Source organism: Belonocnema kinseyi, chromosome 5 (genome assembly GCF_010883055.1).
Source record: "Belonocnema kinseyi isolate 2016_QV_RU_SX_M_011 chromosome 5, B_treatae_v1, whole genome shotgun sequence".
NCBI lineage: Eukaryota > Metazoa > Arthropoda > Insecta > Hymenoptera > Cynipidae > Belonocnema > Belonocnema kinseyi.
Window position 1 is genome coordinate 83,204,996 of NC_046661.1, and position 13,941 is coordinate 83,218,936.

The 13,941-nt window shown below is 21.2% G+C and overlaps 1 protein-coding gene across 1 annotated transcript in view; it reads left to right on the plus strand.

Annotated features, from left to right (window-relative positions):
• LOC117173748 (UDP-galactose translocator-like) overlaps positions 1-13,941 on the plus strand; it is a 37,581-nt gene that overhangs the window by 15,930 nt on the left and 7,710 nt on the right. The window contains exons 3-4 of the mRNA XM_033362389.1: positions 749-868; positions 4,987-5,201. Of these exons, the coding sequence (XP_033218280.1) occupies positions 749-868; positions 4,987-5,201 (335 nt within the window). The remainder of the gene's footprint in view (positions 1-748; positions 869-4,986; positions 5,202-13,941) is intronic.

Below are 13,941 nucleotides of genomic sequence, written 5' to 3' on the forward strand. Positions count from 1 at the left end.
TGTTTTATTTGCGTTAATTTTGAGGCCCATGCTCTTCATGCTTGCATCTAGTTTATTCAACATTCTTTGTAGGTCTTCGATAGACTCTGCCGTAACAACCTTCCTATTCATTATCTGTTTTGTATGACGAGTCTACTATATTCCACACTCTAATCTGCTCCAAATCATCACATAAGATTTTGAATCATAAACTATTCACTTTGGCAGTCACCAATCACTTTTACAAATATACAAAATAGTTTATAAGTGCATACAACACTTTATTCCGCACTTATATGTCACCAAATAAACACATAACTAATAAAAATTTAGAAAAACTACAGAGCTCTCCGACATTCATCTTTAATCAGGAGCTATCTTACATTATCATTTGATTTAATTTTTGACCTTACCCTAAATTTTTAGGCATTTCATCAAATTCTTTTGAATTCCCTTGAACTTTTCTAAGCTCATTTTCAAAGTTAATGAATTCAATGAAGTTTTTTCATATGTATAAAAAAATGTGTACAAAAAGTATACATTGAGGCCTGAAACTTTGTGCATTTATCGTTTTTAATCATTCTGAGAATAAAAATATGTTTTTTATGTAACAATTTATATTTGTAAGTTATTATTGAAGTTTTATAGTCTGTTTTTTTTTATTGAAAGATTGTTTTAAAATCTATGTTGAAGCTTTTTTTCTAACGAGGAATGATTTTTCAACGTTGTGTAATTATGTTTTTAAATATGTTTTTTTCTTTTTTTTCAGAAAATGCCCAGCACCTCAAATACATTAGTCTCGTCACGCTCACAGTTCAAAATGCCCTCGTCGGTCTCAGTATGCGATACGCTCGCACCAGATCGGGGGATATGTTTTTATCATCGACAGGTTTATATTTAATTTCTACTAATTTTTTAACGCGGGCCTAAAATGTTTCGCATTTTAATTCCTAATATTTGAAACCAAAATATTACATTTTAAACAAAATAGATTAATTTTTAAGCTAATATAGTTACATTTTCAACTAAATTAATTTTCACCAAAAATAAATGAAATTTTTTAACAAAATAATTAAATTTTTAACTGAAAAAAGATAAATTGTCATCAAAAATGGAATAGTTACATTTTCCGTTAACATAATTAATTTTTATTTAAAACAAAGAATTTCAACAAAATATATGAAGTTTCAACTAAAAAAGATGAACTTTTAACAAAAAATAGACAAGTTTAATTTTTAAACATAAAAATTATTTTTCAATCCAAAATGAATCGAAATTATAACAAAATCATTGGAATTTAAACTAAAAAATATCAATTTTCAACAAAAAATTGATTATTTACATTTTCAGTTAAAATAATTAATTATCATTTTTTTTAAATTCAAATAAAATACATGAATTTTCCATTGAAAAAGATGAAATTTCAACAAAAAATAGAATAATTAACTTTTTAGTCAAGCGAATTAATTTTCAACCTTCAACCAGAAGTTCTAATTTTGAACCAGATAAATAAATTTTTAATCAAAGAGATTAGTTTTTAACCAGTAAAGTTAATTTTGTAGCGAAAAATCTAATTTTAAAGAAGTAAAAAATTTTTAACCAAGTAGTTAAAATTTTAAATAATAAAATAAAGGTTTAACCAAAAACAAAATTTTTTTAAACAAAAAAACACTAGATTTCTACGAAAAAATATGAATTTTCAACAAATTACATAATTTTTAAACTCAATAGTTTAGTTTTCAACCAAAAGAAGATAATTTTTTAAACAGATTGTTGAATTTTTAACTAAAAAATATAAATATTCAACAAAATATATAAATTTTAATATAAAAAAGATATAATTTTTAAAAGAAAATGGAATAGTTAAATTTTTAGTTAAAAAAACGAATTTATCAGAAAATAATTTGAATTAACCATATGGTAAATTTTCCAGCAAATATTTCAATTGTCAATAAAAAAAATTCGAATTTTTAACAAAATACATGAATTTTCAACAAAAAAAAAGAATAAAAATAGAATTTTTAGTCAATAAAACTAATTTTCAACCAGAAGAGCTAATTTTGAACGAGATAAATTCGTAATCAAATAGATTAATTTTTAACCACTAACGTAAATTTTCTCGCAAAAAATTTAATTTTAAAGAAGTAGAAAATTTTTAACCAAGTAGTTGAAATTTTAACTAATAAAATGAAGATTCAAGCAAAAAGATCAATTTTTAACAAAAAGCTCTAATTTTCTACAAAAAAAGGTGAATTTTCAACAAATTACATAATTTTTTAAACAAATAGTTTAGTTTTCAACCAAAAAAATATCAATTTTAAAATAGATTGTTGAATTTTTAACTAAAAAATATAAATATTCAGCAAAATAGATAAATTTTTATATAAAAAGATATAATTGTTAAAAGAAAATGGAATTTTTTATTTAAAACACGAATTTATAACAAAAGAATTCGAATTAACCGTATGATAAATTTTCGAACTAATAGTTTGATTGTCAGCCAAAAAGAAAAAATCGAATTTTCAACAAAATACATAAATTTTTCATAAAAAAGATGAATTATTAACAAAAAATAGAATAGTTAAATTTCTAGGCAAGATACTTAATTTTCAATAAAAAACAAATCGAATTTTTAACAAAATAATTGGATATTCAACTAAAAAATATCAATTTTTAACCAAAAACGCAAGATTTATAATTTCAGTTAACAAAATTAGTTTTCATTTTTTTAATTAGCAAAATACATGAATTTTCCACTAAAAAATATTAATTTTGAACAAAAAGCAAAATTGTTTAATTTTCAGTAAAGAAAATAATTCTCAACCAAAAATGGAACAGTTACATTTTTAGTTAAAATTATTAATTTTCATTCTTCTTAAATTCCAAAAAAATACATAAATTTTCTATTAAAAAGGTGATTTTCCACCAAAAAATGGAATAGTTAAATTTTTAGTCGATAAAATTAATTTTTAACCAGAAGTGCTAGATTTGAACCAGATAAACAAATTTGTTATCAAAGAGACCAATTTTTAACCAATAAAGTTAATTTTTTAGCAAATAATATAATTTTAAATTACAAAATTTCTAACCAAATACTTAAATTTTCAATTAATAAAATGAAGGTTCAACTAAAAAGATAAATTTTTAACAAAAAACACTAATTTTTAACGAAAAAAGATGAATTTTCAACAAATTACTTCATTCTTTAACCACATAGTTAAGTTTTTAATTAAACAATAGAATAGTTAAAGTTTTAGTCAAGAAAAATAATTTTTAACCAAATAAAAATTGAATTTTCAACAAATTCATTAAATTTTCAATCGAAAATATGAATCCTCAAAAGCTTTTATCCAAATATTTAAATTTACAAACAAGAAGATTCATTTCAACCAAACAAAAGAATTCTTTTTGAAAAATGTGTGATATATTTAACCACAAGATATTTTAATTTTAAATAAAAAACAGTTGATTTCAACAAAAAATTACGAATTTCAAGAAAAAAAATTTATCTGGCAGAAAAACAGATCAATTTGTAAACAAATTACACTTTTAGTTAAAAAAAAGTGAATTTTTCACAAAAAAAAAAAAAAAGAATTTTCAACAATAGTAGTTAATTTTTTAACCAAGGAGATGAATCTTCAACCAAAAAATGAATTTTTAATCATAAAGATACATTTTTAACCAAGAAGATTAATTTGCTACCAAAAATACGTATTTTCAACAAATAAATATTTTTAAATCTTTGAAATTTGTTGTATCTTTTGTATGAGAAATTGTTGGTAAATTAACCTCTGATTAGCAGAAAGTTTTGAAATTGAATTTAATTGAATGGAATTTCTTCAAAAGTAAATTCAGCTGAAATATATTATTTTCAACGAAACAGTTTTATTCTTAACCAAAAAAAAATTAAATTTCTACCAAAGGAGCTAAATTTTTCAACAAAAATGATGATTTTTCAACAAAAGAGTTAAGTTTTCATCCAATAAAGTTTTTTCCGTCAAAAAATAAAAAAACGTCAACCAAATTGTTGAATTTTCATGCAAAAAATGTGAATTTTCTGAAAAAAAAATACATTTTCAACCTGACAATATTAATTTTCAACCAAAAATGGAATAATTCATTTTTCAGTCAAGAAAATTATTCTTTAACAAAATAAAAATATAATTTTCAACGAAGTAGTTAAACTTTCAACCAAAGAGATAAATTCTCAACAACAAAAACAAATTTTCAACCAAGAACATAAATTTTCTATAAAAAAAGACGAATTTCCAAAAAAAAGTTAAACCTTGACCAAATGATGAATTTTTGAGGAAAATAGTTCAATTTTCAACCAAAAAGAAATTAATTTTTAACAAAGCAATTCAACTTTACACCAAGTAGTGGAATTTTCAACGAAATAAAAGAATTATTATTGAAAAATATTTGATATTCCAACCACAAGCGATTTGAAATAAAAAATTCATAAAAAATGAATAATTCCTGAAGCGGAACAGATGAATTTATAAACAAATTAAATTTTTAGTTTAAAAATTCCAGAAAGAAACGAATTTTTAAAAAAAATTAGTTAATTTTTTATTTAAGGAGACGAATCTTCAACCAACAAATTAATTTTTTAACAAAAAGGCAAATTTTCAACGAATAAATATTTTTAAATATTTGAAATTTTAAAAATATTAATTTTCAACCAAAAGTTTATTTTCAACCAAATAGTTGAATTTTTGTCCCAAAATTCTTGAACTTGTAACTCAAAAAGAAGAATTTTTAACTCAGATTTTTCAATCGAATTGTTGAATTTTCAATCAAAAAGAATTAATTTTCCACAAAAAAAGCCTGCTATAAATAAAAAGGAATCATTCAAATAAAGTTATATTTTCACTGCAAAAATTTTGATTTCGGACTACGCAATGTAAAATCCTTTTTATAAAAAAGTGTGTTGGACTATAGAACATTTTAGGCCCTATTTTTTATAAAAAATTTAGAATTTTACAATTTATTTATAATTTACAGCGGTAGTAATGTCAGAAGTGGTGAAACTCCTCACCTGTTTATGTCTCGTTTTCATCGAGGAAGGCAACTTTCCAAAATTTATTCACACTCTGAATACAACAATTATTAAACAACCATTGGACACTTTAAAAGTCTGCGTGCCATCGTTAGTCTACATAATTCAGAACAATCTTTTATACGTATCAGCTTCAAATTTAGACGCAGCTACTTATCAGGTAAGGGGCTATTCTTAAAATACGTTTAGAATTTTGGAATATTTTTTACCCCATTTTCTTCCATGTCCCCTGATTATTCGAAATCTATTGCATTTGCGACAAAAATAGCTGAAATTTTTAACCAAAAACGATTTTCTACCATTTAATAATCACCAAAAATAAATCAAATTTTTTAACAAAATAATTAAATTTTTAACTGAAAAAAGATAAATTGTCATCAAAAATGGAATAGTTACATTTTTCGTTAACATAATTTATATTTTCAATCCAAAAAGATAAATTTTCAGGAAAAAAGAATTCAATTCAGGGTGGCGACAAAATAGTAAAAATTTTCAAACAAAATATATTAAAATCTGATAAAAAACTGTCGCATTTTCATCAAAATATTTTAATTTTAACACCAAAAAGATAAAGTTTTTAGAAGGAAATTAAATTTCCAACACCGGGAAACCTGGAGAACCGGGAAATGACAGTGAATTTATTTTTTGACCGAGAATTTTACAAAATTTTTAGAATAAAAATTTTGTCCAACTTTGATTTCAACCATTTTTAAATATTTTTATAATTTATATTATTTAGTTTCGAATGGTTCATTCGAAAATCTTTCACTTTGTAAATTTTCCATTTTATATTTTTAATTTTTGAGCATATATTTTAATTTTAAGAATTTTAAAATGCAGTTTTAAATGCTTAAAAAAGCAGAAATTTTTAAAATCGAAGATTTTTAGAATAAAAATCAAGTTTACCGCCGGACCGGAAAATTGACGAATTTTCAGAAGAAAAATTTGCCCATGTTCGATTTTAACAGGTTTTAAAATAATTAAAGTGCAGTTTTGAGGATTTAAACAATTAAAAACTAAGCGCATTTGAAGTTGAAATTCTTTAATAAAAAACAGTTTTATTTGATCAACTGCAAATATAAATTAATAAATTATTTTAAAAATGGATCTGTATTTTCAGTATAGAAATCTGAACAATAATTGATTTGACCAAACAATTCTAGATCCGTTCAAAATTGGAGAATTTCCAGATTTTGTTTCAGTCCTAAAGTCTTGATAAGAATTGAAATTAATATATCATTTATTCCGATAATTTTATTTATAAATAAAAATTTTCATGATTTATCAATAATATATTTTTAATCCAGAGTGTCATGTCTTCCTTTATATTATTTCTCTATATTAAATTTAATAAATAAATTTATTAATATATTATTTCTATTAATTTTTGCAGTCATTAAAAAATGTAAACGTGCGTTTTACTATTTTCAACTTAAAAATAAATCCATAATAATATAGTCATAACTAAAGGTTTTTATTAAATCTAAAATATTGTGAGTCTAAATTATTTAATTTTTATTACATTTCATTTGAAATTTCTTAATGTAGAAAAAGAATAAGTATTTTATATTTAGTAATATTTCACTCTTCATTTAAGACAAGTAAATTGAAATCAAATCTTGAAAAGAAAACAATTTGAAACTGAATTCTTTTACATAGAAAGCTTTGAATATTTAGATATTCGAAGAATTTTTAATCTTTTAGCGTTACAATTTTAATTGTTCTATTCAAAAAGTGTTTAATTTATAATTGAAATTGTTAAATTTTGATGCGTAAGTAACAATTTAACACTTATTATTTGTAGAAAAAAATGAAGTAATCTCAAGAGATATGTAAACGTTTTGAAGGTATTCAAAATTAATGAAAAAATTGAAATTATTTTAAGTAATTTAAACGAAGTGTGTTAACATTTTTTCCGAATTTCTAAATATATTTGAAAATTAATCAAAATTTTCCTACAATTTTTGAAAATCCTGCAAATTAAAAAAAAACCCTCAAAATCTTCCAGGTTCTTGTTTGATAATTTTTTAAATCTCTTAAACTTTCTGCTACAATAATTTTTCAAAGTAAAAAATCATTTTCAATTTTCCGAAGAATCTTAAGAAAATTTTTGTTCTTTTGCAGTCTTTCACAATTCTTAAAAAAAATTTTAATTTTTTGTTTGAATTCTGCAAAAATCGAAATTTTATTTTATATTTGGCTGTAAGTATTTCAAATTATTTCATGTTCTAAATTTAATTCGAATATTTTTAAAACTTCTAAATATCTCTTAATATTACTCTAATATTTTTACAAATAATAAATGTTCTATTGTTTTTTATAAATTCAAATTTAATTTTTTTGTTTAATTTGCAGGATTTTCTAAAAGTTATAGAAAAAATTCAATTCATTTTAAAATATATTTAAAAGTTGTGACAAAAAATTCAAAAATGATTTTGAATTTGGAAAAATTTAGAAACACTTCTAGATTTTTCAAGATTTTGAAATAAAATTTTAAAGCTTTTGAAGGATGCCTAGATTATTTAAAATAAAGATAATTGAACTTCTAATTTAAGAACTTTTAAGTTAAATTTTTTGTTAATTTTTAATGTGTCTAGCTTAAAATTACTGAAAATAATATAATTTTGAAAATTCATTGCTTGATTCTTTAATGTAGGCTATTGAAAATGTTAACTTGGATTTATATTTCTGAAACTTAATCTGAATCTTTGAACTCTATAATTTATAAAAGCTTAAAATTTTTGAGCATTTTGAATTGAAAAACTTTTAAAAATGTTTAGAATATAGTTTGATTTTTGAAATTTCATTGGCCGTGAAAAATGTTTGCGAACCGGGAAAAAACCGGGAATTTTTTTCTTCGATTAAAACGGCCACCCTGTACTACCTAAAAAGTTAATTTAAAAGAAAAAAGAATTAAATATTTAATAAAATATTTGAAAAGATGCATTTTGCAATCAAGTGGTAGAATCTTCAAATAAACTTTTCAACCGAGAAGGATGAATTTTCCACAATAAAAAATGAATTTTCAATCCAAAAGGACGCATTTTTAATAAAATAGTTAAATTATCGAGTAAAGAGATGACTTTAACAAAATAGTTTGAATTTTTTATCTACAAAGAAGCAAATAGATACATTTTTACCCATAAAGCATAATTTCTTACAAAAAAACAAGAGGAATTTTCACACAGAGAGTTGAGTTTTTAACTGAAAAAAAATCGATTTTTAACAAAAAATGCAGTAGTTGCATTTTCAGTTAACATGATTGCTTTTAATTTAAAAAAAAAGAAAATTTCAACAAAACACATGAATTTTTCACTAAAAAATGAAATTTTCCCCAAAAAATAATTCAAATTTTTAAAAAAATAATTGGATTTTTAACTAAAAAAGATAAATGGTCATGAAAAATGGAATAGTTACATGTTCCGTTAACATAATTAATTGTTATTAAAACCAAAAAATTTTAACAAAATACATGAATTTTCAACTAAAAAAAAAAAATCAAACGAAATACATGAATTTTCCATTGAAAAAGATTAATTTTCGACAAAAAATAACTAAAAAATATCAATTTTCGCCAAAAAATGGAATAGTGACATTTTCAGTTAATAAAATTAATTTTCATTTTTAAATAAACAAAATACATGAATTTGCCACTATAAAATATTAATTTTGAACAAAAAGCAGAATAGTTTAATTTGAAGTCAAGAAAATAATTCTCAACCAACAAAAAATGGAATTTTTCACCAAATATTTGAATTTCTAACTAAAAAAGATCAATTTTCAACCAAAAATGGAACAGTTACATTTTCATTTAAAATTATTATTTTTCTTAGCCAACAAACTTAATTTTCTACCAAAAAATTTGATTTAAAAAAAATACACACATTTTAATCCTAGTAGTTAAATTTTCAATCGAGTTTTTAACAAAATAAATCAATTTTTAACTAAAAATTATAAATTGTTATCAAAAATGGAATAGTTAAATTTTCCGTTAACATAATTAATTTTCATTAAAATAAAGAATTTCAACGAAATACATGAATTTTCAACTAAAAAAGTTGAACTTTTAACGAAAAATAGATAAATTTAATTTTTAAACATGAAAATTACTTTCCAATCTAAAATAAATCGAATTAATAACAAAATAATTGAAATTTAAACCAAAAAATATCAATTTTCAACCAAAAATTGAATATTTACATTTTCAGTGAAAATAAATTATTTTTATTGAAAAAAAATCAAACAAAGTACATGAATTTTCCATTGAAAAAGATTAATTTTCAACAAAAAAATAGAATAGTTTAATTTTTAGTCAAGAAAATAAATTTTTAACCGAAAATAAATCGAATATTTAACAAAATAATTGATTTTTTAACTAAAAAATATTAAAATTCAACAAAATACTTGAATCTGAATATGAAAAAGATAACATTTTTAGCCGGAAATGGAATAGGTAAATTTTCAGTTAAAAAAAAACTAATTTAAAACAAAAGAATTCGAATAAACAATATGATCAGTTTTCCAGCAAATATTTCAATTTTCAACCAAAAAGAAATCGAATTTTCAATAAAATACATGAATTTTCTATTGAAAAAGATGATTTCAACAAAAAATAGAATAGTTAAATTTTCAGTCAATAAAATTTATTTTTAACCAGAAGAGCTAATTTTGAACGAGAGGAATTTTTAACGAAACCATTAAATTTTCGAGCATAAGAGATGATTTTAACAAAATAGTATAAATTTTTTATTTACAAAGAAGAATTTTCAACAAAAATAGAATAGTCAAATTGTCAGAAAAAAATTATTTTTTAGCTGAAAAAAAAGAAAATTTTCAACAAAATAGTTAAATTTTTAACAGATTTTTAACAAAAATACGAATTTTCTACAAGACAGTTGAATTTCCGTCCCGGAAATATAAGTTTTCAATAAAAAAGTTAATTTACAATCAAATAGGTGAATTTTGAACTGAAATGATCCATCTACAAATAAATAAAATTCTGTTTAATAAAGTAGTTCAACTTTCAATGGAAAAATATGAATTTTTAACAAAATAGTTGAATTAACATTGAAAGAAATGCATTTTTCATCAGAAAGATTCATTTTTTACCATAAAAACGAATTTTCAGCAAAGTGCGTAAATTTTAATTTTTAACAAAATAGTTGAATTTTCAACCAGAAAATATTTATTTTTTAGAAAAATTTTAATTGGCAATTCAGTAATTTAACTTTCAAGCAAAAAATATAATTTCTATTTTGAATGAAAAATACAAATGTTCAACAAAATACATAAATTTTCAACCAAGTATATGAATTTTTAATTAGAAAAGATCAATTTCCAATTAAAAATATCAATTTTCAGCCAAAAATGAAAGACTTTCATTTTCAGTTTAAAAAGTTACTCGTAGTTCTTAACGAAAAAAAATTTCTGATAAAAACTTACCTTTTAACAAAATAGTTGCATTTTCGAAAAAAGAATTAAATTTTCAAGCAAATAGTAGAATTTGTTCAAATTCATCATCAGGAAACTTACTTTTGGGGGGGGGGGGGATTTATTTATTTTGTTAAAAATTCCTCCTTTTTGGTCGAAAATGATTCTTCTTAGTTAAAAATAAATTTTTTAGCTTGAAAATGAAACAGTTTGGTTGGCATTTTTCTTCTCTTTTGACTAAAAAATCTTTTTGTTTGAAAATTCGTCTTTTTTGGTTCAATTTAACTGTACTTGATTTCAAATTAAATTCATTTTTGGTTTAAAATTAATTTTTTAAAATAAATATTTGACTAATCTAGTTCATTATTCCAGAATTTTACGTCAAAAATTCATCTTTTTGATTGAAAATTAATCTGCTTATTTTGGAAATTCAACTTTTTTGCTAAAAATTAGTGTTTTTAAATTAGTTTTTAATTGAAAATTTAACTGTTCTAGTTGAATATTCCATAATTTTAGTTAAAAATTTATCTATGGTTGAAAATTTATCTTTTATAGTTGATAATTTATGTAGTTGGTTGGAAAATTAAATTATTTTGGTAGAAAAATATTTTGTTGTAAAAATTGCAATTGTTTTGTTAGAAATTAATTTTGTTTTAGTTCAGGAATTAATTATTTTAATTGAATTTAACTGTTTTTCATTAAAAATACATTTATTTTGGTTCATATATCAACTATTCCATTTTTTATAAAAATTATTATTTGTTTCAAAATTTATTTATTTTTTGTGTTTAGCGGCAAATATGAATGTTACTATTTTTTTTACCGGAAAATGGAAAAACTTTACCGAAAAAAACCGAGAATTTAAATGTTGAAGTTTTTTCTAAATAAATTATCATTATTTATGGATTTTTATTTATACAGAAATGGAACGGGTTATTTGAAAATGTACGTTCCTTGTGAAAAATTCGCCTTTTTTGTAGAGAATGAATCTTTATGGTTGAAAATTAATTTTCTTGGTATAAAATTCAATTATTTCAGTTGAAGATTCATCTTTTGGTTGAATATTGATCTTTTATTGTTCAAAATTAAGCAATTTGAATGAAAATATTTTTTTTTTTGTCTGAAAATTCAATTAATTCGTTGAAAATGCACATATTTGGTGAAAAATCGTTTTTTTTTTGTACAAAATTATTTTTTTCTTTGCGAGTTAATCTTGTTTGAAAATTCTCCTTTTTTTGTTAAAAGTTTAAGTAATACAATTAAATATTAATCATTTTAGTTGAGAATTCCTCTTTTAGGTTAAAAATAAAATTACTGAATTGAAAATTAAATTCTATTGTTGAAAATTAATTTTTTTGGTTGAAGATTCATTTTTTTAATACAAATTTATTTATTACGATTTTGGTGGAAAAATAATCTTTTTTAGTGGAAAATATGTATTTTTTGGTATAAATTAATCGTCTTGGTTGAAAAATAATTTTTTTATTATCACAAATTAAATTATTCTATTATAGTTAAAGCTTAAACTAGTTTGTTGGAAATTGTTTTCTTTTTAATTATTTTTAAATAAAACAAAAATTTAATTATTTAGTTTTTGTTTGAAAATTTATATTTTCTAGTTGAAAAATCGTATTTTTTGTATAAATTAATTTTTTCTTGGTTGAAAATTCATTTTTTTTATTTATAATTTAAGTATTTCAGTTGAAGATTCACCATTTAAGTTGAAAATTCATCACTTGGCTTAAAAATGTAAATATTATTTAAAAAATTAGAACTATTCCATTTTTGGTTGAAAATTGATATTTTTTAGTTTCAAATTCAACTATTTGGTTAAAAATTCATTTGTGTTTTTTTTTTTTGTAAATCGTATTTTTTTATAGAAAATTAATTTTCTTGTTTGTAAATTCAATTTTTTCGTTTAAAAATTAATGTTTTCCAGTTAACTATTCATCATGTTATTTAATAATTGATCTTTTTGTTTGGAAATAATACTACTTTGTTGAGATTTAAACTCTTTTATTAAAAATTCATCTTTTTGGTTTAAAATTCATTAATTCCAGTTGAAGATTCATCATTTTATTTAAAAATTCATCACTTTGGTTTAAAATTTGATGTTTTTCTTGTAAAAAAAACTAATTATTTTAACTGAAATTTAACTGTTCCAGTTTTGGTTGAAAACTGATATTTTTTTATTTGAAAATTCAACTATTTGATTGTGAAGAAATATATTTTGTTAAAAATTGATTTTTTAAATATAAAATTAAAATTTATTTAATAAATTAATAGAAAATTAATCAACAATTCTTTTGTTATTTTAAATTCATCTTTTTGGTTTAAAATTGAAATATTCCAGTTAAAGATTAAAAATTTTAGTTGAAAATTTATCACTTTCTTTGGAAAATTAGGGTTTTTTGTGGAAAATAATTTCTTTAGCTGAAAATTTAACTTATTACAATTGAGTATTCTAGAATTTTAGTTGAAAATTCTTCTGTTTGATTAAAATTTTATTTTTTGAACTTAAAATTTAATTATTTAAGTTTTAATTGACAATTTATCTTTCTTAGTACATATCAATTTTTTGTTGTTAAAAATTCAACTATTTCAGTTGAAGATTCCTCACTTTAGTTAAAATTAATCACTTTGGTTGAAAACTGAACTATTTGGTTAAAAGTTAAACTCTTTTGTTTTAAAATATATTTTTTTGGTTAAGATTCCTCGTTCAATTAAAAATTAATTTCTCAGGTTGAAAAATGTAAATACTTTTTTGAAAATCAATTTTTTTAACTTAAAATTGAACTATTCCAGTAGAAAATTAAACCATTTTGCTTAAAATTCGTTTTACTTTTGTTACTAATTAGATTTTTTGCAGAAAATTTAACCATTCTATTTTTGGTTGAAAATGAATATTTTTTGGATGAAAATTCAACTATTTTGTTGAAAATGAATATTTTTTAGTTAGAAATTGAACTGGTTGTTTGAAAATTTATGAACTTTGTCAAAAATTCACCTTTTTGTAGAAAATTCAACTAATCCAGTTGAAGATTTATCATTTTGTTTAGAAATTCAGCTTTTCTTGTTAAAAATTCCAAAATATAGATAAATATAAATAAATATAACTTCTACAAAAAAAAAATATTTTCCATGCAAGAAGATGAATTTTCGACGAAAAAAAGTGAGTTTTTTAAACAGAATAGTGGAACTTTGAACTTGAAAAAATGTATTTTGAACCAAACGTTCGAATTTTCAGAGAAAAAAGAATAAACTTTGAACTAAAACCAAACAGTGGAATTTTTAAACCAACAATGACGAATTTTCTATTCAAAACAGTTTAATTTCCGACGAAGAATATAAATTTTAATAAAAAGTTCATTTTTAAATAAGAAATATACCTTTTTGACCAAAAAATATAAATTTTTCAATTCAAACGGACGAATTTTCTATTCAAAGCAGTTAAATTTCTGACGAAAAAG